Genomic DNA, 26,742 nt, shown 5'->3' with positions numbered 1-26,742 from the left:
AAAACATCCGAAGCGAACTCACTACATAACATTATAAAAAAAGAAATACGTAAATCTGCTTCTTTATATTACAAATGCAAAGTCCAGGATTTATTTTCTACAAAGCCAAAACAATGGTATAATAGAACAAAGAAAATTTGTGGGAAAACATATAATAATATAGACTTCCATTTCCAAGAAGACCCTTCAGTTACAGCCAATGATCTGAACAGGCTTTTTACTTCTATAGTTCAGAGCCTCCCTTCCCTTTCTTTTGACACTCCTTATGATTTGTGCTATCTCAATTTTTCCGTTATTTCGCCTTCGGGTGTGGAGGCAAAAATAAAGAACATTAAAAAGTTTAGTACATGTCCATTAGACATTCCGATTGTACTAATTAAAGCCTTTGCCGACAATCTTTCAGAGCCTTTGTCCTTACTTTTTAATGAAATTACCTCTACTGGTAAATTTCCAAATTGTTGGAAATTAGGTTTTATTACTCCCGTAAAAAAGAAAGGTAATAATCAAGATTTTAATGGTGTCCGTCCCATTACTCTTACTCCAGTTTTTTCGAAGTTATATGAAAGCTTTTTAGATGAGTGGTTGAAAATAAAAATAATCCCAAATGTTGACCAAAGACAATTCGGAAACCTACGCTCTACATCTACTACCCACTATCTTATTCACCTTATGGACACAATATGCTAAACACTCGAAAACCCAATACCTGGCTCAATGTTATCGCTGTTGACTTGCAAAAAGCTTTTGATTTAATCAACCACAATGTACTATTAAGAAAGCTGTCTAATTAATTCGAAGTTGGCCTATATTCGACCGGAGAAATTGTATCCTTTCTCTCTAATAGAATGTAAATCGTGAAATACCTGGCGGTGTTTTTTACTCCCCTCCCAATGGATGTTGCCGTACACTACATGAAAAGCATATGTCCTGATTCGCTTCCTGCAAGTAAATATAGCCTTGATGTTTATTTCCCGGCTAGATGGAAATTCGTTGATGATCTAACTGTCTTAGAGACATGTTCCAAAAATTCCAAAAGCAACCCAATGTACATCTTGGAATCCATATCAGCCAAAGCTCTTACTGATGATATGAAAGTGAACCCTTTCAAGTCAACTGTTCTTACTATTAATTTCCCTTAGACTCCTCCTTCTTTCTCCTGTGCAATCCCCCCCTGAAAAGTCCGTAATAACCATGAAATTGCTGGATGTTACCATCTCCAGTGACTTAAAATGGAATTCTCATATTAATGACATCTTAAAACGTGCAAATGCCGCATTTTCCCTCCTTAAACTCCTTAACAAATTTTAAATGCCCTAAATCGCACTGTTTAAGGATTTTCCTGTCATTTGTACGCCCAACCCTTGAGTACGCCTGTCCTGTTTGGCATTCTGGCATTTCCATTGAATTGTCGGACAGAATAGAAGCAGTACAAAAAAGGTGCCTAAGAATTATCTTCAATGAGGGTAAAGTACCTTATATTTCCCTTCTTAGGAGAGCTAACCTTGTCACCCTTAAGGAAAGGAGACCAAAAATTACCTTGCATTTTGTTAGCAATGCCCTTCATAACCCTTGAACAAATCCCCTTTTCCCCGGTCAATATTCACCCCTTTGACCCCGCCTCCCGCATTCAGTGTCAACACAATCCCCCTTCTTACCCCAATGCGAGTTTGCACTGAAAGATATAGACGACCTTTTCTCCCTTACATAGTTGAAATTTTCAACCACTGAATTTCCGCTGCCTCCCCCCCCCCTCACTCACTCTTTACCTCATAGTTATTAATTTTAATGCCTATTTTGCAAATTTGGAGGTTTTATATTTATGTTTTTTAGTCACCAACAAACTTATTTTTTTGTTTTAATTATACTTTATCCCCTTTTTAATTTTAAGAGTTTTTTTTTTTTGGGGGGGGGGCATTTTTGCTGACTTGACATTGGCCTTCTAATTTTATGAGTTTACTTTTTACTTTGTTTTTAACGTTTTTACGTATTTGACATTGATCCTTTTATAATTTTCTGTTGTTGTTTGATTGTTTGTTTTTGTTGTTCTTTCTTCGCTGTATTTGACGCTAAAGTGCGAATTCGGCCCTTTTGGGCTTGTGATAGCCATTTTTCAGCAATAAATCTTACCTTATCTTCAAGTCTAAAACGTATCATCAAACTAAGTAATTTCCTTCCTACAGAAACTAAACTAATGCCTCTTTAATTACCACACTCACTGTTATTCCCTTTCTTATAGAGGGGTTTAATTGGATTTTTTTTGTAAAATCTCTAGGAACTTCCCCTCTTTCAAAAATGATATTCACAATCTTGAGTGAATTAATCTTTAATTTCATAAACATCATATTTAAGAAACTCATTTACTGCACTATCAACAACTGGGACCTTATTATTTTTTTGTCCTTTAAGTACTGTCACTAACTGTTCCTAACAAAATAAATCTTCCTTCACATCAAAAGTGTCACAAACATTTTTATTCGTTTCTATCTCTTTTCCTGTAACTCTCTCACGATTTAAAGTATTTTCAAAAGATTCAGCCCGTCGCTCATTAACTTTTTCCTTTACACTAATTGTAGCCCCGTTCCTATCTTTAACTGCAACAAGTCCAGATTGACTATCCCTCTCAATTTATTAACACACCAGTGCGATATTTTAATATTATGCCGTCTGGCTATGTTTCCTACCCCTTGGATGTGAGTTTCTGAAACTCCTAATAAGTCCAGTTAGAAGCGTCTGAATTCGTCAGTCAAGATGTCAATACGTTCTTTCAAATGTTTCTTCCTTTGACTTACCTTTACGTCCAGCCCAATAAGTAGTCTTAGCTGTCCAATAAAAGTTTCCATAATAGGTTGCATGTCGATCCAATGGGTACCATTACTGTCTTTCGGAGGATTATAAAATAGAATGCCTCCCCAGCGATGAACGATAAAAGAATCACTGTTTTCTTTGTTTTTCAGGTGCAAAGGGTGATATCTAGCAGGGGGAACGAGCAGAACTAAGTTTGCTGTAGGCCCAGGTAGCACTTGCTCTCCTTGAATTAGACAATTTAATAAGTAAGCTATTACTCACCAGATAGACTCTATGAGGCACCAGTTGGTATAAGCCTAAAACCGGGACCCTTGAGAAGGAAACAGGTTAAGAAAACATTTCTTACCTTATAATACGCAGAAAAATTGTAATTAACATGTTTTGACAGCGATTCCACTAACTTAACCACATCTCCCTTAATTTACAAATATACAGCCCAAATTACATATTTCCTTATGTTTTTCCGTTTCTTGATTTCTTCAGCGTTGATTCAATTTACAGAATTACGAGTTGAAACAAGAGTGACGCATGGCAAAATGCATTGGAAATATACAATTTGGGTTATATATTTGCACATTAGAGGGGGGGGGGAGGAGGGGGTTAGAGCATAATGGAATTGCATTCAAAACGTGTTAACTATATTTATTGTGCATATCATAATCAGCACATTAGCGCTGTGCCAACATCGCTCTTTACTTAGGCAGCGCTATTGCGCAAACTATGATTATTCTGCACATCATAGGCAGCGCAATAGCGCTGCCTAAGTAAAGAACGATGTTGGCGCAATGTATTATTTATTTATTTTGGGTCTGTTTTAGACCAGGGCACTTCGTATTGAAGGAGTTGTCGTAGAAACTTCGAGAAAGACTCATTCGATTAGAAGTTGAAAGGGCTAGTGCCCGTTTTGATAGTCGAAAGTGATCGGAGGGATACTATCCCCCCACCCACGCCCACAATTTCCCCAAACACATCCAATCAAAATTTTGAGATACACATTTTGTTCAATGTAGTTGAAAGGTCCAGAAATTAAGTCTTTATGGATGGCACCCCCCCCCCCCACAGCCCGCAGGGCAACAGTTGTAAGTTATGCCCGGAGGGCATATAATTTTTTTTTTTAAAGCGTTGTCGTAAAAACTTCAAAAAGGACTCATTCAATTGGAAATTGGGAGGGATAGTCCTCTTTTTAATAGCCCAAAGTGACCAGAGGGAAAATCCCCCCCCCACGGCCGTCATTTCCTCAAACACTTCCGATCGAAATTTTGATATAGCCATTTTGTTCAACATAGTTGAAAGGTCAAAAAATTATGTCTTTGAGGGTGACGACCCCCCCCCACAGCCCGCAGAGCAACGGCTCTAAGTTATACCCTGAGGGCATATAAGGATTTTTACAGAAAGCGTTGTCATAGAAACTTCAAAAAGGGCTTTTTCAATTAGAAACTGAGAGGGCTAGTGCTATTTTTAATAGTCAAAAGTGATCGAAGGGCATTCCCCCCCCCCCCCACGGCCACAGCTTCAAACATTTCCAATCGAAATTTTGATATAGCCATTTCGTTCAACGTAGTTGAAAGGTCCGGGAATTATGTCTCAAAGGTTGAACCCCCCCCCCCACATTCCTCAGGGCAAGGGTTGTAAGTTATGCCCTTGGGGCATATAAGGTTTTTATATAAAGCGTTATTGTAGAAACTTAAAAAAAGGCTTATTCAATTGGAAATTGAGAGGAATAGTGCCATTTTAATTAGTCCAAAGTCATCGGATGGCAAATGTCCCCCACGTACGTCCATCATTTCCCTAAACACTTCCAATCACAATTTTGATACAACCATTTTGTTCAACGTAGTTGAAAGGTTTCGGAAATTATGTATTTGAGAATGACAACCTCCCCCCACCCCCTTCCCTCAGCCCTCAGGGCAAGGGCTGTAAGTTATGGTCTGGGGGCATCTAAGGTTTTTATAGTAGGCGTAGTCGTATAAACATCGGAGGGAGCTCATTGGATTGTTAATCAGAAGAGTCAAATTGATCGGAGGACAGCTACCCCCCTTCCACACACACACACGTCGTATTGTCTCGGAACGCACCTAATAGTATTTTGAGATAGCCATTTTATTCAAAATATTCCATTATCGCATAACAAGGCTTTTGGGGTTGAAATAAACCCCAAGAGCCTGGGGATGAGGGTTGTAAATTATGTTCCGGGGCATTTAAGGTTTTTATGAAAGGGATGGTTGTATAAACTTTAGAGGAGGCACATTTGGTTGAAAATTGGAAGTTCTAATTTCCTTTTAAGAGCCAAAAGTGATGAAGGGCAGCCCCCCTCCGAGTACCTCTCTTCACCAAACGAATCTGATTAAAATTGTGAGATAGTGATTTTGCCCAAAATAGTCCAAAGAACATATAAAAATGCCTATAGGGTTCACAAAACCCCCCAGGGCTCCGGGGATAGGGTTGTAAGTCGTGACCTGGGGGCATATAAGGTTTTTATAGAATGGGTGGTCGTATAAACGTCAGATGGATCTCATTTGATTTGAAATTGGAAGTTATAGTGCCCTTTTTAAGAGTCAAAATGATTTGAGAGCAACCCACCCCCTTCCACACTTATCATTTTCCTTAACATCTCCTGTCAAAATTTAGAGATAACTATTTTTGGTCATCGTAGTTGAAGGGACTGGAAACTATGTCTGTAAGGAAGACACCCCCCCCCCCCCTACAGCTCTCAGGGCTAGGGTTGTAAGTTATGCCCTGGGGACATATAAGGTTCTTATAGAAGGTATGGTTGAATATGCTTTGGAGGGGACTCATTGGATTGGTAATCAGAAGTTCTAGTGTTCTTTTTAAGAGTAAAAGTGATCAGAGCGCAGCTACCCCCCCCCCCCCGCCACACACACACAAACACGTCGTGTTTTCCCGAGATGTATCCAATAAAAATTATGAGACAGTCCTCTTATTCAAAATAGTCCAAAGATCATATAACAAGGCTTTTTGGGTAGTTACAAACTACAAGAGCCTGAGGTCGAGGGTTTTAAGTTATACCCCAAGGGCATTTAAGGTTTTTATGGAAGGGATGGTTGTATAAACTTTAGAGGGGGCTAATTTTTTTGAAATTGAAAGTTCTAGTTCCCCTTTAGGAGCCAATAGTGATGTAGGTCAACTAGCCCCTCCCCCCAACTACCCCTGTTTTCACCCAACGCATTTGATTGAAATTATGCGATAGCAATTTTGATCAAAATAGTCCAAAGAACATATAACAATGCCTCCAGGGTTAGCACAACTCTCCCAGTGCCATGGGGCAAGGGCTTCAAGTTATGCCCTTGGGGCACATAAGGTTTTTATGGAATGGGTGTAAAGGTATGCATGTTTGACTTCTACTTTCCCAAAATACGGCACTACTTTCCCAAAAAACAGCATTAAGATAAGTCTTTCTGTGAATGTTGAGGAGAATGTTGAACTAAATCATAATATGTTATGCGTTTATGGGTTGTCAAAAGGATGTAAATAAGTAATGACAGAGTATATCAATGTGGGATTTTCAGGAAACGATAAGGGAGATTATCAATTGACCAAAAAGGCAATATTTGCACGCTACTACTACTACAACTACTGCTGCTTCTACTACTACCACAAGTACTATTACCACTAATATCACTAGAAATACTACTTCTGTAGCGAGTACTACTATGGATGAGGATATTGAAAAAAAAAGTATCAGAGGAAACGCTGAGGGGAAAGTTGAACTAAATAGAAAAAATACTATGTGTATACAGCTTGCTGATACGGGCGTATCAGCAATATTTTTTGAACAGCTTATCATATCCAGAGGAAACTTCAGGGGCATCATGAGTGGGATGTTCAGTTGACCAAAAGGCAAAATATACCTGCTACTACTGCTATTAATAGTGCTGCTACTACTGTTATTACTAATAATTAACGAGTAATACAACTCAAAACGAGCAGAAATTAACATGAGTAGGGCTCAAAACCCCTATGCCTTCCCAAGGCCAGAACATAATTTGCACTTTACTGAAAAAAATATAAATATTTTTACTTTTATAAATTTAATGAATAAATTAACGTTAACATTTTGATTACTAAATATCAGTATATGTATATTAAACTGACAATGGACATTCATATGTATTTTTTTCAGTAAAGTGAACATTATGTTCTGGCCTTGGGAAGACATAGGGGTTTTGAGCCTAACTGATGTTAATTTCTGCTGGCTTTGAGATTGACTCGGTTATTTATTGTAATTTCTGTTCGTTTTGGGTTTCATTGATGGAGTTCTTTACTTTTCTTTGAAAAACTTATTTTGCGGAAAAAGTTTTTTTTTTTAATTAATTTCTGTTCGTTTTAGATTGAGATAGTCTTTTCAGGGAAAAAGAAAACAATAGTTTAAATTTTTTCGTTTTTTTAAGACTTTATAGTTTGGCCTGCTATTTGTATGCTGGAGAAAATTTTTCAGCAATTTTTGATAATATACGCCCTTTCAAAAATCTGGACCCAAATAGTGGTGATTAATTTAGTTTCATACCTCCTCTAGTTGACCTGAAATAGAAAAATTGATACCATTCGCTTAAAAATCTGTTTACTTTCTTTGATAGCTTGGATACACTTACGTTATTTTGACTTGGTTAAGTTTTAAGAGCAGAAATAGCCCCAAAGTTTCGAAGATAATACCCTCGGTCGTTCTTGGGATACTGCTGAGATGCCTTATTGGGAATTAGCATTAATACAGTGCATTTTGGTTTGATCTTAAGGCAACATTTAGTTTTTAAACATAATGGGCAAATGGGATAGTGGGCACGGGAGGGGGATTAGTTGCCCTCCAATCACTTTCAACTTCAAAAAGGACACTAGCCCTTTCTATTTTCAATCTAATGAGCCGTTTTCAAAGTTTCTACGACAACTCCTTCGATACGAAGTGCCCTGGTCTAAAAAAAATAATAAGAAAATAATACTTTGTACCCACATCACTCTTTACTATAAAATTATTTGAAAAAATTTACGTTTTCTAAAGAGTTAAAGAGGCTGAGTCACAAGTTCGAACCTTAAAACGTAGAGGGATTAGAAGGTGTAGTTGGGGGCTGCCGCCCCCCAACCCCCGCTTCCGTATATGAAAGGGGCTGTGCCCTCCCCAACGCCTCGCTCTTTACGCTAAAGTTTTTATTGTTTATAAAAAAAGAGTTGTGAGAAAGTCAAACTTTAGAGTAAAGAGCGAGGCGTTGAGGAGGGTACAGCCCCTTTCAGATACGGAAGCGGGGGTTTGGGGGGCGGCAGCCCCCCAACTGTACCTTCTAATCCCTGTACGTTTTAAGGATCGAACATGTGACTCAACCTGTTTAACTCTTTAGAAAACGTAGTTTTTTTTCAAATGATTTCTGCACGTTTTGTACAGTTTATTACTTATTATTGCTTGACTAACTGTTAGCTGATATTTTCAGGAGTTGAAGATGGGGGGCTGCCGCCTCCCAAACCCCCCGCTTTTGAAGATTCTTGTGTTAAGGCTTTTAATTCCTGAATACTCAAATCAAATGCACAGTAAGATTTTCTTTTTTCAAATTTTCTTCGAGCATGTGGGTATACGGCATGTTATCAAAGCAGTGGAGACTTACCTGTAACCTGAAGGACGACTGTGATATTCTTCTGGAGACGCCTGTTGAGCCGAAGGATTTACTAGATTGGATTTAAAAAAGAAACTTCTTTTTTAAACTTTAAATTCAGTATATAAAAAATTTTCTCTGACAGGGAATCGAACCCGGATCTTCCGCCTAACAGTCAGGAACAGCGACAATTGTACCACAGAGACACTTGTTATATTATTTTAGTCTCTCATATCTATTTTTGACGCAAGCAAATCCCCACAAAACTTGATACTTGGTTTTTGGAAAATAGGGAAGGAAGGATCGGATTGAGCTGAAATTTTGAGGATAAGCTCCCAGGCCCCAGGAAAGCTTATCCTCTAAATTTCAGCCTGATCGGACAACGTTAAAGGGGGGCTGTGGTGGGAAAAATTAACATGGGCTCTTATATGAAAAAGAGGTTTTTCGTAAATGTAAATTCGGGGAATAATTTTTTCGGTCGTAAAATATCAAAAGGCCCTAACAGGTCGAATTCCACTTCGAATGAGTCCTCATTCACCCGGATCCGTTGCCAACTGTGGCCTGTAGGCGTGGCTGATAAAAAAAAGAGAAATGAACTTAAAGTGGTTGTATTAGTTTTTTGGAAAACAGGGAAGGAGTGATCGGATTGAGCTGAAATTTCGAGGATAAGCTCCCGGGCCCTAGGAAAGCTTAACCTCTAAATTTCAGCCCAATCGGACAACATTAAAGGGGGGCTGTGGTCGGAGGGTCGAAACTTCCGGCCCACTTTTACCCATGAAGATAAAGTCGGAGCCGGGTGAAACTTTGCACGTTTCTTAGTTGGAGCTTGGGCTACAAAATGCGATAACCGCTGTCTCTCTGCGACCGCTATGACCGGAAATCGCTTAACATTGTGGTGGGTCGCCTCTTTAAAGAGGCACAAGTGTGCCTCCTTGAAAATGTGAAGCCTTCCAATCACTCTCGACTATTAAAAAGGGCACTAGGCCTTTCGATTTCCAATCGAACGAGCTCTTTTTGAGTTTCTGCGTCAACGCTTTCTATAAACACCTTTTATGCCCCCAGGGCATAAATTACAACCATTGCCCTGAGGGTTGTGAGTGGTTTTTTATCCTCAAAGATCTAATTTCCAGAACTTCCAACTACGTTGAAAAAGAAATGGCTATCTCAAAATTTTGACTGTATGTCTTTGGGAATTTTTTTGGGCGGGAGAGGTGCGTTAGTTGCCCTCAAATCACTTCAGACTATGAAAAAAGGCGGTAGCCCTTTCAATAACCAATAGAATGAGCCCTTATCAAAGTTACTATGACAACGTTTTATATAAGAACCTTATAAGCTCCCAAGGCATAACTTACAACCCTTGTCCTGGGGGGGGGTGTCATACTTAAAGACCTAATTTCCAAAACTTTCAACAACGTGGATAAAAAAAACTGCTATCTCAAAATTTTGATTGGATGTGTTTGGGGAAATGGTGGGCGTGAGAAGGGGGTTATTTGCCCTCCAATCACTTCTGACTATTAAAATTGCACTGGCCCTTTCAATTTCCAATCGAATGAGCCTTTTTTGGAGTTTTTACGACAACACTTTCTATAGAAACCTTATATGTCCCCTGGGCATAGCTTACAACCCTTGATCTGAGGGCTGCGAAGGGGTCGTCATCCTCCAAGACCTAATTTCTAAAACTTTCAACTATGTTGAACAAAATGGCTATATCAAAATTTTGATTGGATGTGTTTGGGGAAATGGTGGGCGTGAGAGGAGGGTTAGTTACACTCCAATCACTTTCGGCTATTAGAAAGGGCACTAGCCCTTTCAAATTTCAACTGAATGAGCCCTTTTTGAAGTTTCTAGGACAGCGCTTTCTATAAAAACCTTAAATGCCCTCATGGCAAAACTTATAACCCTTACCCTGAGAGCTGTGGGAGGAGTATCATCCTCAAATACACATTTTAACTAAGTCGAACAAAATGGTTATCTAAAATTTTTGATTGGATATGTTTGGGCAAATGGTGGGCGTAAGAGGGGGGTTTCTTGCCTTTCAATAACTTTCGACTATTACAAAAGGCATTATATTTTTCAGTATCCAATCGAATGAGCCCTTTTTGAGGTTTCCACGGCAATGCTTTCTATGAAAAAAAAACAACCTTATGTGCAACCAGGGCATAACTTACATTCCTTGCCCTGAGGGCTGTGGGAGGAGTGTTATCCTCAAAAACATAATTTCCGAACTTTTTTAGTACTTCGAACAAAATGGCTATCTCGAAAGTTTGATTGGATGTGATTGGGGAAAAGGCGGGTGTGAGAGGGGTGTTAGTTATCTTCCAATAACTTTCGACTACTAAAAAGGGCACAAGCCCTTCTAATTTCCAATCAAATAAGCCCTTTTCGAAGTTTTTACAACATCTACTACTACTACAACTAACTACTAATAACTCACCGCAGCACCAAGCCGCCTGAGGCCAGCAAAGCTACGCACGATCCTCCTCCACCCCAATCTATTCAAAGCCTCCCTTTTTACAACCGCCCACGAAGTTCCCATTTCCTTTAAATCTTTCTTTATGACATCCTCCCACCTCAGGCGGGGACGACCTGTTCCGTTTAGCACTAAATGGTTGGCTGAAAAGAACAATCTTTGGCAATCCGTCATCCTTCATCCGCACAACGTGCCCTAACCACCTCACCCTTTCTTTCATTATAGCCCTAGAGAGTGGTATTGAACCACAGTTTTCGTATAGCCTATAGTTTGAAATACGGTCAGTCAGCCGGGTACCCAGAACAACCCTTAAGCAATTTCTCTGGAAAACATGTAGCAAATCTTCTTCCGCTTTTCGGAGCGCCCATGCTCCAGAGCCATATTTGACCACTGTCATCACTGTAGCTTCTAATATTCTAGTCTTGGTTTGCAGACTAACCTTCCTATTCTTCCAAACTTTTTTTTAACTGTGAAAAAACACCCTGAGCCTTGGCTATTCTGTATTTAACATCTTCACTGCTCCCATCATCTTTACTAATAATACTACCAAGGTAAGTGAAGTTGCCCACCTGATCAATCTTTTCATTACCCAACGTCACCTTTTCATCCTCACTCACTCCCAGCCTCAGTGACCTAGTCTTCCTAACATTAATTTTCAAACCAATTTTAGCACCCTGAACTCGCAAAACCTCTAAAACTTCAATCATTTTGCTCACACTTTCATCTAGGATGCTTAAATCATCAACATAATCCAAGTCCAGGAGACTTTTTCCTCCCCATTTGATTCTGTGGTCTCCCATTGCCTTTCCTGTGCTCCTTAAAGCAAAGTCAATCAAAATAATCCATATAAAGGGGGATAGAACACAGCCCTGCTTAACTCCTGATTTAATACAAAACCAGCTGCTAAACTCAATTCCTTACTTCACCGCAGCAGTGTTATTCTCGTATATAGCACTAATCACTTTAATGTATTTGTCTGATATACCATACAAGGATAAAATCTTTGCTAAAGCTATTCTATCAACAGAATCGAACACTTGCTCATAATCTATAAAACTGACGACCACAGGTGTTTGAAAATTCAGGCACTTCTCAATTATTAGCCTAAGAGTAAAAATTTGGTCGATACATCCTCTATCTTTTCTAAAAATGCTCTTCTCTTAAAAATTTGTCTACCGCATCTCTCAGTGTAAAAAGTATGATATTACTAAGTAATTTACTACCTACAAAGACCAGACTAATGTCTCGATAAGTACCAAACTCACTTTTATCACCTTTCTTATAAAGTGGCTTAATTATGGTTTTCCTAAAATCGTTCTAAAAGGTACTTCCCCTTTTTCAAAAATCATATTCATAATCTTCAATAACTTATTTCTGACCTCAGAGCCACCATATTTGAGAAACTCATTTACCACCCTATCAGCACCTGGAGTCTTATTATTCTTTAATCCTTTTAGTACTGTTGCTAATTCCTCCTCACAAAACAAATCTTCCTTCACATCCAAAGTATCACAAACTTTTTCATTTTCCTCTATATTTTTTTCCTGCAACTCTATCTCGGTTAAGCAAGTTCTCAAAATGTTCGGCCCATCTCTCTTTAGTTTTTTCCTTATTGCTAATTGCGACCCCATTCCTATCTTTAACTGGGACAAGTCCAGATTGACTACTCCCTCTCAATTTGCTAACGTGCCAGTACAATATTTTACTATTATGCCGTCTAGCTGCATCTTCCAGATCCTCGGCAATTTTATTCATGGCCTCCCCTTTACACCTCCTTAATTCATATTTTAATGCTTTCTCCACTTTCTTTACATTTCTTTTTTTTCATACGATCTATCACTCAGATAATTCTTGTACAAGTCCTTCCTCCTTTCTAATAAACATAAAGCATTTTCACTAACATTCCTAGCTGCACTTCTAGCTTTCTTCCCTAAGACACCATCAGCAACTTAACAAATTATTTTTCTAAAATTATTCCATCCATCTTCTACATTATCAAATTTTAAACTCTCAAGTTTAGTATTCAACTGTTCCTGGAAATTTTGTCTCAAATTCTCATCCTCAGGTCCACCAACGTCATACCTTCCCAGAAGTTAGCTACCCTTCCTAAATTTCAGTTTTAAATTAACCCTAGACACTACTAGATGGTGATCTTTATTTTTAACATCAATAACAGCACTCCTATATACCCTAGTATCTTGTATTTATCCTGCCAGTCTTCGGTTTACTATAACAAAATCAATAAGGTTTGCTGTCTTACCGTCACGTGAGTACCATGTTACCTTATGAGCCATTTTATGACCAAACACCGTATTGGTTATAACTAGATTGTTATACCTACAAAATTGCAAAAGTCTGTATCGATTACTGTTTTCTTTTCCTACACCAAATTTACCTAGGCTGGGATACCATCTATCCCTATTTCTACCAACCTGGGCGTTAAAATCTCTCAGCAATAACATCATATTTCTACCTGGACCTTGTCTATTTGCTCCTGTAACTGTAAGTAAAATTCATCTGAGTCCCTAGTATCTCCGTCAGTCGTTTCTACAGGGGCGTATACTACTGTAACTGATACCCTGAACTTTCTAGTCATAAAATGAGCAATTAGTATTCTATTATTAATACCTTCCCAGCCTAAACAAGATTTAGCGGCTTCCTTATTCATCATGAGCCCTACTCCCCGTCTACCCCATCCTTCCTGCCTGAGTAAACAAACTCTATATCATTTAATTTCATGCTTCCTACCCCTGGGATATGAGTTTCTGAAACTCTTAATAAATCCAGTTCGAATCGTCTGAATTCGTCAGTCAAAAATTCGATATGATAGTCATTTTTTAATGTCGTAATATTCCAAGTTCCAATTTTCATGTTCTTTAAATCAATGAAATTATCTCCGCCTCAGGAAAAGCAATGATCCCAGATACCAGTGCAGGAAGGGGATCACATATCTTCTCAAGTCTACACCGAAGTCCTTAAGCCAGCTTAGAACCGGACAGCAAGAAGTCCCTGGGACCTCCATGAATGGAGGCTTTGTGCAATCTTGGGTCCAACTTGGTCACAACATTGTTTTCAGCACTTGGCGATGCTCTTCTATCAACAAGAGTCGAAATCCTGCACAGACATTCTCAAGCCTATTACCTCCGAATCATTATGTATTCATGCCTACAAATATTATGCTACTGCGGGGAGGCAACCCATAATACATAAATTAGCTATGAAGAGGTTTTTCAGCCCAAAGACGCCCATCAAAACATACCAAGCCCAGAAGAATTGTCCATTAGTCAGAATCCCGTGCAAATGCTGTGTCGTTTACTAGGTTCCTCGAGGGGCGCCACTCCTCAAGTGGGAATAGAGTTGACGGCAAGGTCACCAGTCTTGCAGGTACCCCGAAAAGGTCGAGGCAACCCTTTGCGGAGGCCGCTGTCCATAGATCTGGATCTTATGCCCTGCCACAGTTGTCCTCCTATAGAGGATCCTCCCGCGATGGTGTTCTGCATCACCATGCAATTTAACCCATTACTGGGAGAAGGTTTGCAACTCATGGGACTTGTGGACAAACCAGTGGGTCCTTTTGAGAGTACATTTTAGGGGCCTTCTTCCTCCTCCGCCTGTATTTATGACCCCAGGCGAGGGTGTCCCAGATTCTATTATGGACCCCCAGGGACAAGGTCCCCCCTTGGTCCGTGCCTCCTATGGAGGTACCCAAACACGCAAACTACTTATAAATATATATAACTCGCTATCTTTTACAACATCGCTATCTATAAAAACCGTGTATGCCCCCGGGTCATAACTTACAACCCTTATCCTGAGGGATCTGAGGAGGTTATCATCCTTAAAGACCTAATTTATAAAACCTTTTAACTACATTGAACAAAATGGCTATCTAAAAATTTTGATTGGATGTGTTTGGGGAAAAAAAGGGCACTAGCCCTTTGAATTACCAATCGAATGAGCCATTTTTCAAGTTTCTACAACAAAGCTTTCAATAAAAACCTTATTTGCACCCAGTGCATAACTTATAACCCTTAACCTGAGGGCTGTGGGGGGATTGTCATCCTCAAAGATATAATTTGGGGACCTTTCAACTACTTTGAACAAAATGGCTATCTCAAAATGTTGATTGGATGTGTCTGGATAAATAGTGGGCATGGGAGGGGTATTAGCTGCCTTCCAATCACTTTCGACTATTAAAAATGGCACTAGCCATTGCAATTTCCAATCAAATGAGCCCTTTTGAAGTTTCTAAAACAAAATTTTCTATAAAAATCTTATATGCTCCCAAGGCATAGCTTACAAGCCTTGCCCTGAGGGTTGTGGGGGGGGGTGGTGGTGTCATCCTTAAGGACCTAGATTCCAGAACTTTCAACTACGTTGAAAAAAATAGCTATCTCAAAATTTTGATTGGATGTGTTTCGGGAAAAGGTGGGAGTAAGAGGGGGGCTAGTTGCCCTCCAATCACTTTCGATGTGTCTGGATAAATGGTGGACGTGGGAGGGGTGTTAGTTGCCTTCCAATCACTTTCGACTATTAAAAAGGGCATTAGCCTTTTGAATTTCCAATCGAATGAGCCCTTTTTGAAGTTTCAACGACAAAGCTTTCAATAAAAACCTTATATGCCCCAGGGGCATAACTTACAAGCCTTGCCCTGAGGGCTGTGGGGCGAGTGTCCTCTTCAAAAACATAATTTATATCTGGGAATCAACTACGCTGAACAAAATGGCTATCTCAAAATTTCAATTAGATGTATTTGGGGAAATGGTGGGCGTGGAAGGGGTGTTAGTTGCCTTTCAATCACTTTGGACTATTGAAAAGGGCACAAGCCATTCCAATTTCCAATCGAATGAGCAATTTTTGCAGTTTCTACGACAACGATTTCCATAAAAACCGTATATGCCCCCAGGGCATAACTTACAACCCTTGCCCTGAGGGCTGTGGTGGGGGGGGGTTGTCATCCTCAAAGACCAAAAACTCATAGATTAAAAAAGGCACTAGCCCTTTGAATTTCCAATCGAATGAGCATTTTTTGAAGTTTCTACGACATCGCTTCCTATAAAAATCTTATATGCCCCCAGGGCATAACTTACAAACCTTGCCCCGAGGGCTGTGGGGGAGTGTCCTTCTCAAAAAAATAATTTCTATTTGGAAATCACCTACGCTGAACAATATGGCTATCTAAAAATTTGGATTGGATATGTTTGGGGAAAAGGTCGGCATGAAAGGGGGGTTAGTTGCCCTCCAATCCCTTTCGACTATTATAAAGGGCACTAGCCCTTTGAATTTCCAATCGTATGAGCCATTTTTCAAGTTTCTTCGACAAAGCTTTCAATAAAAACCTTATATGCACTAAGGTTTACAACCCTTACCCTGAGGGCTGTGGGGGGAGTGTCATCCTCAAAGATATAACTTCTGCACCTTTCAACTACATTGAACAAAATGGCTATCTCAAAATTTTGATTGGATGTGTTTGGGGAAATGGTGGGCTTGGAAGGGGTGCTAGTTGCCCTCCAATCACTTTTGACTATTAAAAAGGACACTAGCCATTCCAATTTCCAATCGAATGAGCCCTTTTCGAAGTTTCTACGACAACACCTTCGATATGAAGTTCCCTGGTATGGAAAAAATGTCGATACGAAGTCCTCCAAAAATGTTTGGGGGACTGGTAGGCGTGAGAGGGGGGGGGGTTAGTTGCCTTCCAATTAGTTTCAACTATCAGAACGGGCACTAGCCCTTTGAATTTCTAATCGAATGAGCCCTTTTTTCAAGCTTTTACGACAATGCTTTCTATAAACACCTTATATGTCTCAAGGGCATAACTTACAACCATTGTCCTGAAGACTGTGGGGGGATTGTCCAGCTCAAAGATATAATTTCCGGACCTTTCAACTTTGTTAAACAAAATGGTTATCTAAAAATTTTGACTGAATGTGTTTGGGGAAATGGTGGGCGTGGAAGGGGTATTAGTTGCCCTCCAATCATTTTCGACTATTAAAAAGGGCATAGCCAATTTAATTTCCAATCGAATGAGCTCTTTGCAGTTTCTAAGACAACGATTTCTATAAAAACCTTATATGCCCCCAGGGCATTACTTATAACCCTTTCCCTGAGGGCTGTGGTGGGGGAGGGGTTGTCTTCCTCAAAGACCTATTTTCCACAACTTTCAACTACGTGAACAAAATGGGTATCTAGAAATTTTGATTGAATGTCTTTGGGGAAAAGGCGGGCGTGAGAGGGGGGTTACTTTCCCTCCAGTCACTTTTGACTATTAAAAACGGCACCAGCACTTTGAATTTCCAATCGAATGAGCCTTTTATGCAGCTTCTACAACAGCGCTTTCTATAAAAATCTTATATGCCCCCAGGGCATAACTTACAGCCCTTGTCCTGAGGGCTTTGGGGAGTGTCCTCCTCAAAAACATAATTTTTATTTGGAAATCAACTACGCTGAACAAAATGGCTATCTCAAAATTTGGATTGGATGTGTTTGGGGAAATGGTGGCCGTGGAAGGGGTGGTAGTTCCCTTCCAATCACTTTCGACTATTAAAAAGGGCACTAGCCATTCCAATTTCCAATCGAATGAGCCCTTTTCAAAGTTTCTACGACAGCTCCTTCGATACGAAGTGCCCTGGTATGGAAAACAAAAAAATAATAAATAATACATAGTGCCAACATCGTTCTTTACTTAGGCAGCGCGACCGCGCTGCCTATGATGTTTAGGTGGATGCTGAACTAAATCAAAACTAACTAGGAGCATGTAGACTGTCAAAAGGGTGACAAAGCAATATCCTAATAACGGCTTAAATTATTAAGTTAGACCCTTCAGGGTAAGTTGAGACAGATTTTGAGCTAGCCAAAAGAAACTATGTGTATGCTTTTGATACTGCTTCGATACTGTATCTCTAGGGCTATTGCGTATCTCAACCCCCCTCCCCACAGTTATGCAATTTGACCATTATGTTTAAAAATTAAATGTTGCCTTAAGATTAAATCAAAAAGCACTGTGTGTAAGCTGATTGCCAATAAAACATTTCAGGAGTATTCCAAGAATGACTGAGGGTATTATGTTCAAACTTTCAGGGCTACTTCTATTACTATTTCTGCTCTTAAAATTTCACTAAATCAAAAGAGTGTAAGTGTATCCTAGCTGTCAAAGAGCATAGACAGATTATTTTTGCGAATGGTATCAAGTTTTATTTTTCAGGTCAACTAGAGGAGGCATACAACTAGATTAAACACTACTATTTATGTCAAGATTTTTAAAAGGGTGTATGTTGTTAAAAATTGTTGACAAATTTTCGACAGCTTACAAATAACAGGCCCAACTATAAATTCTTAAAGAAAAGCCAAAAAGATTTAAACTATTATTTTCTTTTTCTCTGAAAAGACTATGTAAAAACGAACAGAATTAATTAAAAAAACTTTTCCCATAAATTATGTTTTCCAAAGAAAAGTAAAGAGCTCCATTAAAAAAATGAGCAAAAATAAAATCAAATAATCTACCAAGCGTAAAACTACCACAAATCGGCATCGATAAATAAATAAAACCCAAAACGAACAGAAATTACAATAAATACCCGAGTCAAACTCAAAACGAGCAGAAATTGACATGAGTAGGGTTCAAAACCCTTATGCCTTCCCAAAGCCAGAATATAATTTGTATTTTACTGAAAACGTAAATTTTAAATGTTTTCACTTTTATAATTTTGATGGATTAAATATTATTAATATTTTAAGTAATAAATATGAGCATATGTACATTAAACTGACAATGCACATTCATTTGTATTTTTTCCGTAAAGTATGAATTGTTTTTGCCATGGAAAAGCATAGGGATTTTGAGCCCAACTCATGTTAAATATCATGCCATGTTACAGGAGGGTGGAAACAGACTTTAAATCATGGATGAACGTAACTTTGAAACGGCTATGACAATCAGCGAACAATTAAAACAAATTGAAAAATGGATAAAAATGGGCACAATTTTTCTATAAAACAATGGAAAAATAAGAAGAAAAACTTCTTCACGAGTAATAATTAAAATACAACTATTACGGCTTCGCATCCGGATACCTTAATCAACAAAAAAAAGAAAAGAAAAGAAAAAGAATAAACAAACTAGGCTAAATAAACAAAATATATAAAGAAATAAGGGAAAGTGAATAAACACAAACGCAATATAAAAAGAGACATGTAAGTTTTCTTGGTATTAGTGAGATTTTTTTGTTGTTTGCATGGTCTTATATATTCATCTTGTTTTAATTGTAAATGAAAAGGCAGAGCAAAAGGAAAGGTCCAAGAAGATTTACTATCAGTGTACCCAATCAAAAATAAAGTAAATGAGGAACAAACCAAGTTTGCTTTCTAACGGATTTATCAATAGCGATAAATCGGTACTAATTTCATACCCGTCGCCATGTAGAGCTCTTCGAGGAGTGACTCCAAGTGGGGCAAAATAAATATGCTGAGATGACGGTCTGATATCTACTATGTCTTTCACATTATCAGCAAAGGGCTGCAAATATTCTGAAAAAAAAAACAACAGATTACTAAATTAAATTTACAAAATGAGGTAGTAACATTATGCATTGCTAGTGGATAAAAACACTGGCAAATATGGAAAAGAGCAGGTTTTTACTGAATCGTAAAGTTATTGCACTAGATAAATGAAAATTATACGAATGCACATATAGTTGAAACCAAGGTCTGGAAAGGTGTTTTCAGTCCTACCTCTACTTTGTTACTACTTGAAAGACCTTAGAAGATTATGCTAAGACAGACTAACTTTGACTTTGAAGGTGTAGCTTTTATAAACTGTGCTTACCGGATTTAGAGATTGAACTTTCAAAAAACTTAAAAAAAATGAGGATGTAGTATTGCCACACAAGCACGACAGTTCCCAAGGTTTGAACAAGTTTCTCAATTTAGTCTGAATTTTTGTTTATTTTTAAATTAGAACTTACTTAAATGGGATATTTCAAAAAATACTTAACTTCGGTTTCGACGTTTCAAATTTCTTTTTGAATCTTTCTAATTTGGTTCACGTGGCGGAAAGAATACTCAGGTTTTGGAAGAGCTAGAGGAAGAATCTTGAAAACATCGTTCCGGGCCCAAATGTGGGCTGTAGATCCTTTATAAAAATTTTAGTTGCATAAAACTTTCTGAGTTAAGAGTAAATTTGCTTTGCTCTATTTTTACGAAAAATGCAATGAGACTAAATGTGGCATGGAACAAAAACATGAAGAGGTAACTAAAAGATAACAAAAACAATAATTAGGAAAGTCCAGCTCAAGCTGTGCCCAAGCTTATTTTCTACAGTTATACTTATCACTCGTATAAACCACTTACATGAGAGCAATAAAAGTGTTTCGAGATGGCCATCAATAAACAATTTTATTCTATGACAAGACGTATTCAGTTCTCCTTACTTTCGACTTACATATAGCAACTACATAATACGGCAGAGTAAAAGTGAACACTAACGCGGACTAATTTTATTTCCGTAAAACATAACAACCCATCGGTTTTAGCTTTTAATGGTTAACTTCTGAATGGCTTATTTATTAACCAGACTTTTGTGCAAGGATAAATTGAATTTTCTTTTCAATCAAATAGTTTTCGACAGCTGAATCTACAATTCCTCCAGCTTAGATCAACCTTTTCAAAGGAAATCTCTTACTGCCTTAATGACCAAAATGGTTCCTAAACTAGTCGTGTAGGAAGATATTTTTCAGATTTTAAACTCATAGAAACAAATTGCAGCCAAATACTGGGGTACAATTAAGGACAAGGTCAAGGTTTGCAAACAAAAAGAAAACAATCTCATGCTGCAAGGTTTAAATTAAGTTTCTTCGATCCGTCATTGGGAGTTCTGTTATTTCTGGATTTCTGTTATTTTCGAGCATTGTGCCTAATCTGGTTGAAGAAACGCAGAAGGGTCTCTACTAGCTATCTTTGAATTAGAAGCTTCTTAATCTGAGGACAACAATTTAAAAATAAAAGCAAATGCCTCCTATTTGAGCTTGTTTTAGTTTTAACTCCCATGCGTAAAATACCCACTTCGGAACCTGTTATTCTCTTGTCTATAAAATGACCCATCTAAGCCATTTAGAGGTAAAAGCAACTCGACTATATGCAAAATTTTTCAATTTTCAAGCTAGTAATAAAAAGCCATTAGCATATGAAAATTTGAATATTTCTAGAAATAAGGATTACCACCAAACTTAGGTGGTATTATTTCAAACTTATTTGAGGTAACACCTGACCCTCCATGGACCAGCCCCCCTCCCCCCCACTAAAAAAACATTAAGTACATTTTATTCCAAAACTTATGGGAGCTGATCCCTGGCCCTCAATGGCCCGCATTTAGAGAGAAACAAAGTCAGATCCAATTAGACTTTACAATTTGTCACCTCCTTTGCGATTTTCAAAATCCTATGGATTTTAAAATCCTTCGATTTTAAAATTCGATTTTAGGATTTAAAAATCCTAAAATCCTATGCTGCAGCAAGGAATGAGTGCTGCAGCTAAGTTTTAATTTGCATGGTCAACGTGCAATTAAAGAACTTCTGAAATAAGTTCTATGTGGTACAAAGTATTTGTAAAGCTTTGTATTCACATTGTTTTGTTTTAACCTGTATTGGGACTGTGTACTAGTTACTGCGCTTAATGAACATCCGTGAAACACTTCACTGTACAAAATTGACGAAAGCGGTAGTTTCTTTCAACTATTTGAAATTGTTTCAATTATTTATTGTTAAGAAAGGAATTTTCAAATGAAAACCATACATGTTATAAATTGAAAAATAACACCAAAATTAGGATGCCAATAAAATCAATGCGCGATGACAACTTTAGAAATTACTTCTTAGTATACAGTTCATTTTCAGATATAGAAACTGCATGTATTCAGGCTTACTTTTCATGGCATCAAACGGCTAAGGTATAATAAACATCAAAATCGTATTAGTATTAAAAGTTTCTAATATCCAAAAAGTTTGGCTTCGAAGCTAGGACATTTTACTTCATTTAAAAAAAAAACAACTAAAATATTCGGAATTTTGTCATTTGAGAGTAAAATCACCGCCTTAGGGTAACATACAGGAGGTTTATTCTTCGTTGGGACCTAGTAAGGAACAAACCAAAGGAGTCAGGGAGCAGAATCACTCCAATATTACATCATAGCCCAGAAAAGTATTTTTCAAAAGATAACTTTGTTATATCATTTCTTCTCAAAAGATACATTTGTTCATCATCATCAAGATGCAGTTTTTCTTGTCAAAAATTGCTTTATATTATTAATATTATGTTTTGTTGCATAAAAAAGCACGTAGAAATTTCACCTTCCTTTCAAATGAGTCCTTAATCAGTTCTCTATAACGTTCCAGTGCTCTGATAGCAGAGGAATAAAAAAAAGAGGACACATCAGTGCTACCCATGCAAAAAAGTGATTTTCTTTTTTGTTAAAGCCACGGGACTAAAAGTTTCCTGTATAAGGTTCTTGGTCATAGCGATTCCAATTGTGTACTTTTTGTTTCGACCCGACCTCATTTTATTTAGGGATTTCAGGCTGTTTTTCGAAACATCCATAAATTTATTTTCGAAATAACTTTTATTACTGTTAAGACTAATCAAGAAAATAGTTACCATTCCTGAATCAGCTAGAAACGGCAATTTTTATTACTATCCAGTTTTTTTAAACATGTTTCTTAATTCTTGGTTACTATAGGCCGTGGTTTGTTCTTGACTAGGTTGCAGCTACCGGTGCATCCATGATTGTGTCACTGTATACTGTAGCCAAATCCTCCACATAACAAACATCCTATGTAAACATATTCCATATATTGTCTTAGTCACCCTCGATCTTGGAATCAAAACTGCACGGTGAAACTCTCGAGGGTACGCCATCACGTCACCTGCGGCTGATTTCCTACTGCATACAGAAATAAAGGTAGATTCTTGAATCTTGAAATCTCGGGGAATGGGAAAACTCGACATGGTAAGTTTTTCTTCAAACAGTGTAAGCTCCAAAGTTCCCCCCTCCCGGTCAGTGAAAACGGTTGAGACTATACCGTCCTTAGCAGCCCCGCCGCCAAAATCTTTTCCTGAAAATGATATTGGAAGGTATAATGGTGTAATCCATGCCATTGACAATCGAATAAAGTGCGGATTCTTGGGAAAACCTTAGAAACCCTGGAATGGCTATCTGTTACCACATTGTAACCACGCAAAAACAGGGGAAAGAAGAAAAAGCGACATCTATGGGATTCCCAAATGCAAGCTTTTCAATGGCTTTCCGATATATAAAAAAAGACTTACAAATATTAAGTTTTGTTTATGACTGAGGTTGGTGGTAGTTCAAGTAAATATATTGTCCTTCAACGTTTGGTAACTGTTAACCAAGTTCGTGAAGTCAATGGTGAAAGACGGTGACCTTGCAGCGAATGAGGGTTCCAAATACCACTGCGATGGTTTTGAAGCTGGGGCGCCCTTATTAAGGCCTATAACACGCCCGACAGTTTTATGCATAACTGAGTTAATGAACAGCGTTAGAGTTTACTGTGTTTCTCGAACGACAGAATATTCTAATCAGAGGTCACGGGGATGGTAGCGACGTCTGCACAGACGACACTCCCCTGTCCAACGAGGGAGACTTCAGAGAACTTTTGCGCTATCGTGTGAATAGCGGGGGGATGGGCTAAAGGAGCAATTAAAACAGCAGGTATGAAAGCTACATATATATAAGTTACGCTTTTGAAGCTACACGTATATAAGTAAAACCTCTTTGAATCAACTGACTTAATGTTTTGAAAAAAGATTCTTGCAATAATTTTAGGGCGAGTGAAGAAAGCAAAGTACTGTAGTGTCGTTTTAGATGAGACAACTGATGAGTCTCAAAAATTGTAACTTAGCTCATTTCTTTGCTATACCTATGAGAGCCAAAGACAGAACAATTTTATCAGATTTGTAGACGTTCATGGCGGCTTATTCAAAATTTCTACCCCGAACCAAAAACCAGCGTTTAAGAGAAAAGTTATTTGTCAGTTAGTTATACACCTGTTATAGAAACTCGGTCTGAGTCTACTCAACTATATAGGTATTGGAACTGCCGCTACTGCAGTCATGGCATCGATTAACCGTGGAGCAGTAGCTGAGATTAGAAAAGATGCACTGAATGCATCACGATGCTCCTGCCTTAATCATGCTTTGAATTTCTTTCTTTTAAAAAGCTCAACTGTTCCTTGTATCAGAAAAGCAATAGGATTCATGAAAAAGTTTTTGCGTTCTTCGGTGCTTTGGCTAATAGAAACTACGTTCTAGCTAAACTGATGAAAGCTCAGGTAGTGGGGATATGCGAGAAAAGATGGATCGAGCTGCCACGAGTCGCAGATGGAGTTTGTGTCTGAGCTTCCTCTTGACACTCTTGCGTCAGTGAGAGGGTTGAACCTGTTGGTACGCCAAAGGCAAAGACTCTACTTACGTAATACAAAATACAGAGTTTGCGATATCCCTGCAGTGTCTCCTGCACATTTCTGCAACTACATTGCCTCTCAGTTGACTATTTATAAAGAAGACTTTGGACCTTGTTACGACTGACGCCCACGTTGCTGATCACTTTGATACTCTAGAGAAACAACGTGAAAAGTGCGACGTCGAGTCTAGTGACGACTCGAGGAATCATGACGACTGGAGACCACCAAGGAAAGTGACGGGGTTCATACGTTGCTTCATATCCTCATCTCGTTTCCAGTGAGGGAAGTTTTTAAACCTAAGAAAATCTAAAACTTGGCTACGGAAACAAATGGGGCAAGTCAGGCTTACCAGTTTAGTACTTTTAAATTTCCATCGGGAAATCCTTGCAAACACCGGCAAAGTTTTCACTCATTTCGGAAACAGTGATTCCAGGAAGCTCACCTTCACTTTGTAATATATGTGCTATAACTAAATCCTGTAATTTTCTCTGTATTATTGTATTTATATTCCAATATATGAAAGTTTCAACAGCACTTTCATGTCTTAGCAAACGCCTTTCATTGGTTTTATGGTCAAACACAACCTTTGACCCTTCTGGAGAAGAATTCCTCCCTCCCCCCATAGACCAAAAAGCTGTATGCACTTCTCAGAAGGCCAGACTTCAATTCCCTGTGGAATTTTTTCTCTGAGTCAGCTAAAACGTGTCACTCGTTTGATACCTTCGGAAAAATAGTTAAAAAAGTTTGATTTCTGTATAATTTCTATTTCTTTTAAAAGTTATATTCTTCTATTATTCTTCTTATTCTTATTTTATTCTTGCGATGGATATCTCCGGGTTCCAACTAGAAATGAATGTAGATGTGGTTCATTGCGCATGGTGCTTTGCTCTGGCTGAGGTTTCGACAGACAGGCGGCTGATCGTCATTTTCATTTGTATGTGTTTCTTTTTTTTCTTGTTTTCATCCTCTCTGCATCTCTTGCCAGAGAGCCTTGCGGGGTATATATATTGATAGATTTATTTTCATTGTTTAAACTTATTGTGACTCACTGTTTTAGTAAATCCATCTATCTAACTATGAAAGTTTTCGGATACCATGTACATTCTTTTTGTCAGTCTGATTTCATGAATGAACCTTTAGATTATAACCCAATTATAATTACAATTAAGAAAAATGAAAAAAAATGAGAAGATACCTTCTACTGCTGCTTCAATGGGCCAATCAAGATCAAAGAGTTCTGGGTCAGGATTGGAAAGAGTGAACAGAACGTTTAGAAAAGAGCTGGAGGCAAACCGACGAAGCTTGCTTAACTGATTCCACAGGTCACTCGTACCATCAAAATCCTGACTAACAACACTCGTCGGGCCTTCCTCAGCTAATATACTTCTTATCGCAGCAGCCAAAAGATTCGGAGCTGAAATACAACACAGCAAGCAATGATCATGTACATTTTTACGTCATATAAATTATTTATGAAAAAACAATGAAGGATAGTAGTTCAACTATGCTGGGTTAAAGTAAAGCAGATACAAGAATTCTATCTTCAAACGCAGACTAAACGTAAGAATCGAAATTTACGACAAGGGCTCCAGGGTTTCTAAAGTGGCTTCAATAACATTTACTTAAATTCAAGGGGGAAGGAGAGAGGAAAATTAACAAAGGCAAAAAAGACAAATGTAGTTTTTTTTGGAAAATCAGGCAAAACCGCAAAAATCTTAGAATGCTAGGAAAATCTTTGCAAACTTGAAGTCCTCCCCTATGCCAACACGCCGGCATGTGATAACTAAAACATTCTTTAAATTTAAACAAGCGTGTGAGAATACCAGCAATTATCTCTTTTTTCACATAAAACTAAACCTCAAATGAGGAATTAGTACTTTGTAGCAAAAGGTCTTTTAGTGACAAGTATTCACACACACACACAATAGACAACATTTGTTTACAGTTAATCATTTAGTCAGAATGCCATAATGTATGTTTTCAACCGTTTTTCTCCCAGAAATATACTTCAAGCTAAATAACTCCTAATCACCAATAGCTCAATGATGAGAAAGGCTCAGACACAATACATACCAAAAATCGAGCTATCTTTAATGTCATTTCTTTTTTACACTCAAAATTTTCCGGATTGATTCGGTGAATGAAAAGAATCCTCATTGTGATATTGTGCAAGATTGGTTTTATGCTAACGTAAAAGAAATAACGGACACAAGATAATTACTTGTACTTTTAGTCGAAAAAATTAGTTAAAATATAAATTTTTAGTCCTATATATATTTTTTTATAAAATTATATGAATTTGGCGGGGAGGGGGGGGGGGGAGAGTTCGAAGTGCAAGAATAGGTTCGAAAATTATTGTGATGAAGACTAAAAAACAAAGACTAGGAATAGATGAAGGCGA

At 38.1% G+C, this 26,742-nt stretch overlaps 1 protein-coding gene across 1 annotated transcript in view; it reads right to left on the bottom strand.

Moving 5' to 3' along the window:
• LOC148956556 (GPI-anchor transamidase component PIGS-like) overlaps nt 1–26,742 on the bottom strand; it is a 105,989-nt gene that overhangs the window by 28,353 nt on the left and 50,894 nt on the right. Inside the window, exons 4-6 of the mRNA XM_089091206.1 lie at nt 25,537–25,755; nt 19,222–19,395; nt 2,790–3,028 (exon numbers count right to left, since the gene is read on the bottom strand). Coding sequence (XP_088947332.1) covers nt 2,790–3,028; nt 19,222–19,395; nt 25,537–25,755 — 632 coding nt within the window. The remainder of the gene's footprint in view (nt 1–2,789; nt 3,029–19,221; nt 19,396–25,536; nt 25,756–26,742) is intronic.

This window comes from Artemia sp. Qi Xiang Cuo, chromosome 1, assembly GCF_049724085.1.
Source record: "Artemia sp. Qi Xiang Cuo chromosome 1, ASM4972408v1, whole genome shotgun sequence".
In the NCBI taxonomy this organism is placed as follows: domain Eukaryota; kingdom Metazoa; phylum Arthropoda; class Branchiopoda; order Anostraca; family Artemiidae; genus Artemia; species Artemia sp. Qi Xiang Cuo.
This window is presented reverse-complemented; position numbering and strand designations above follow the sequence as displayed.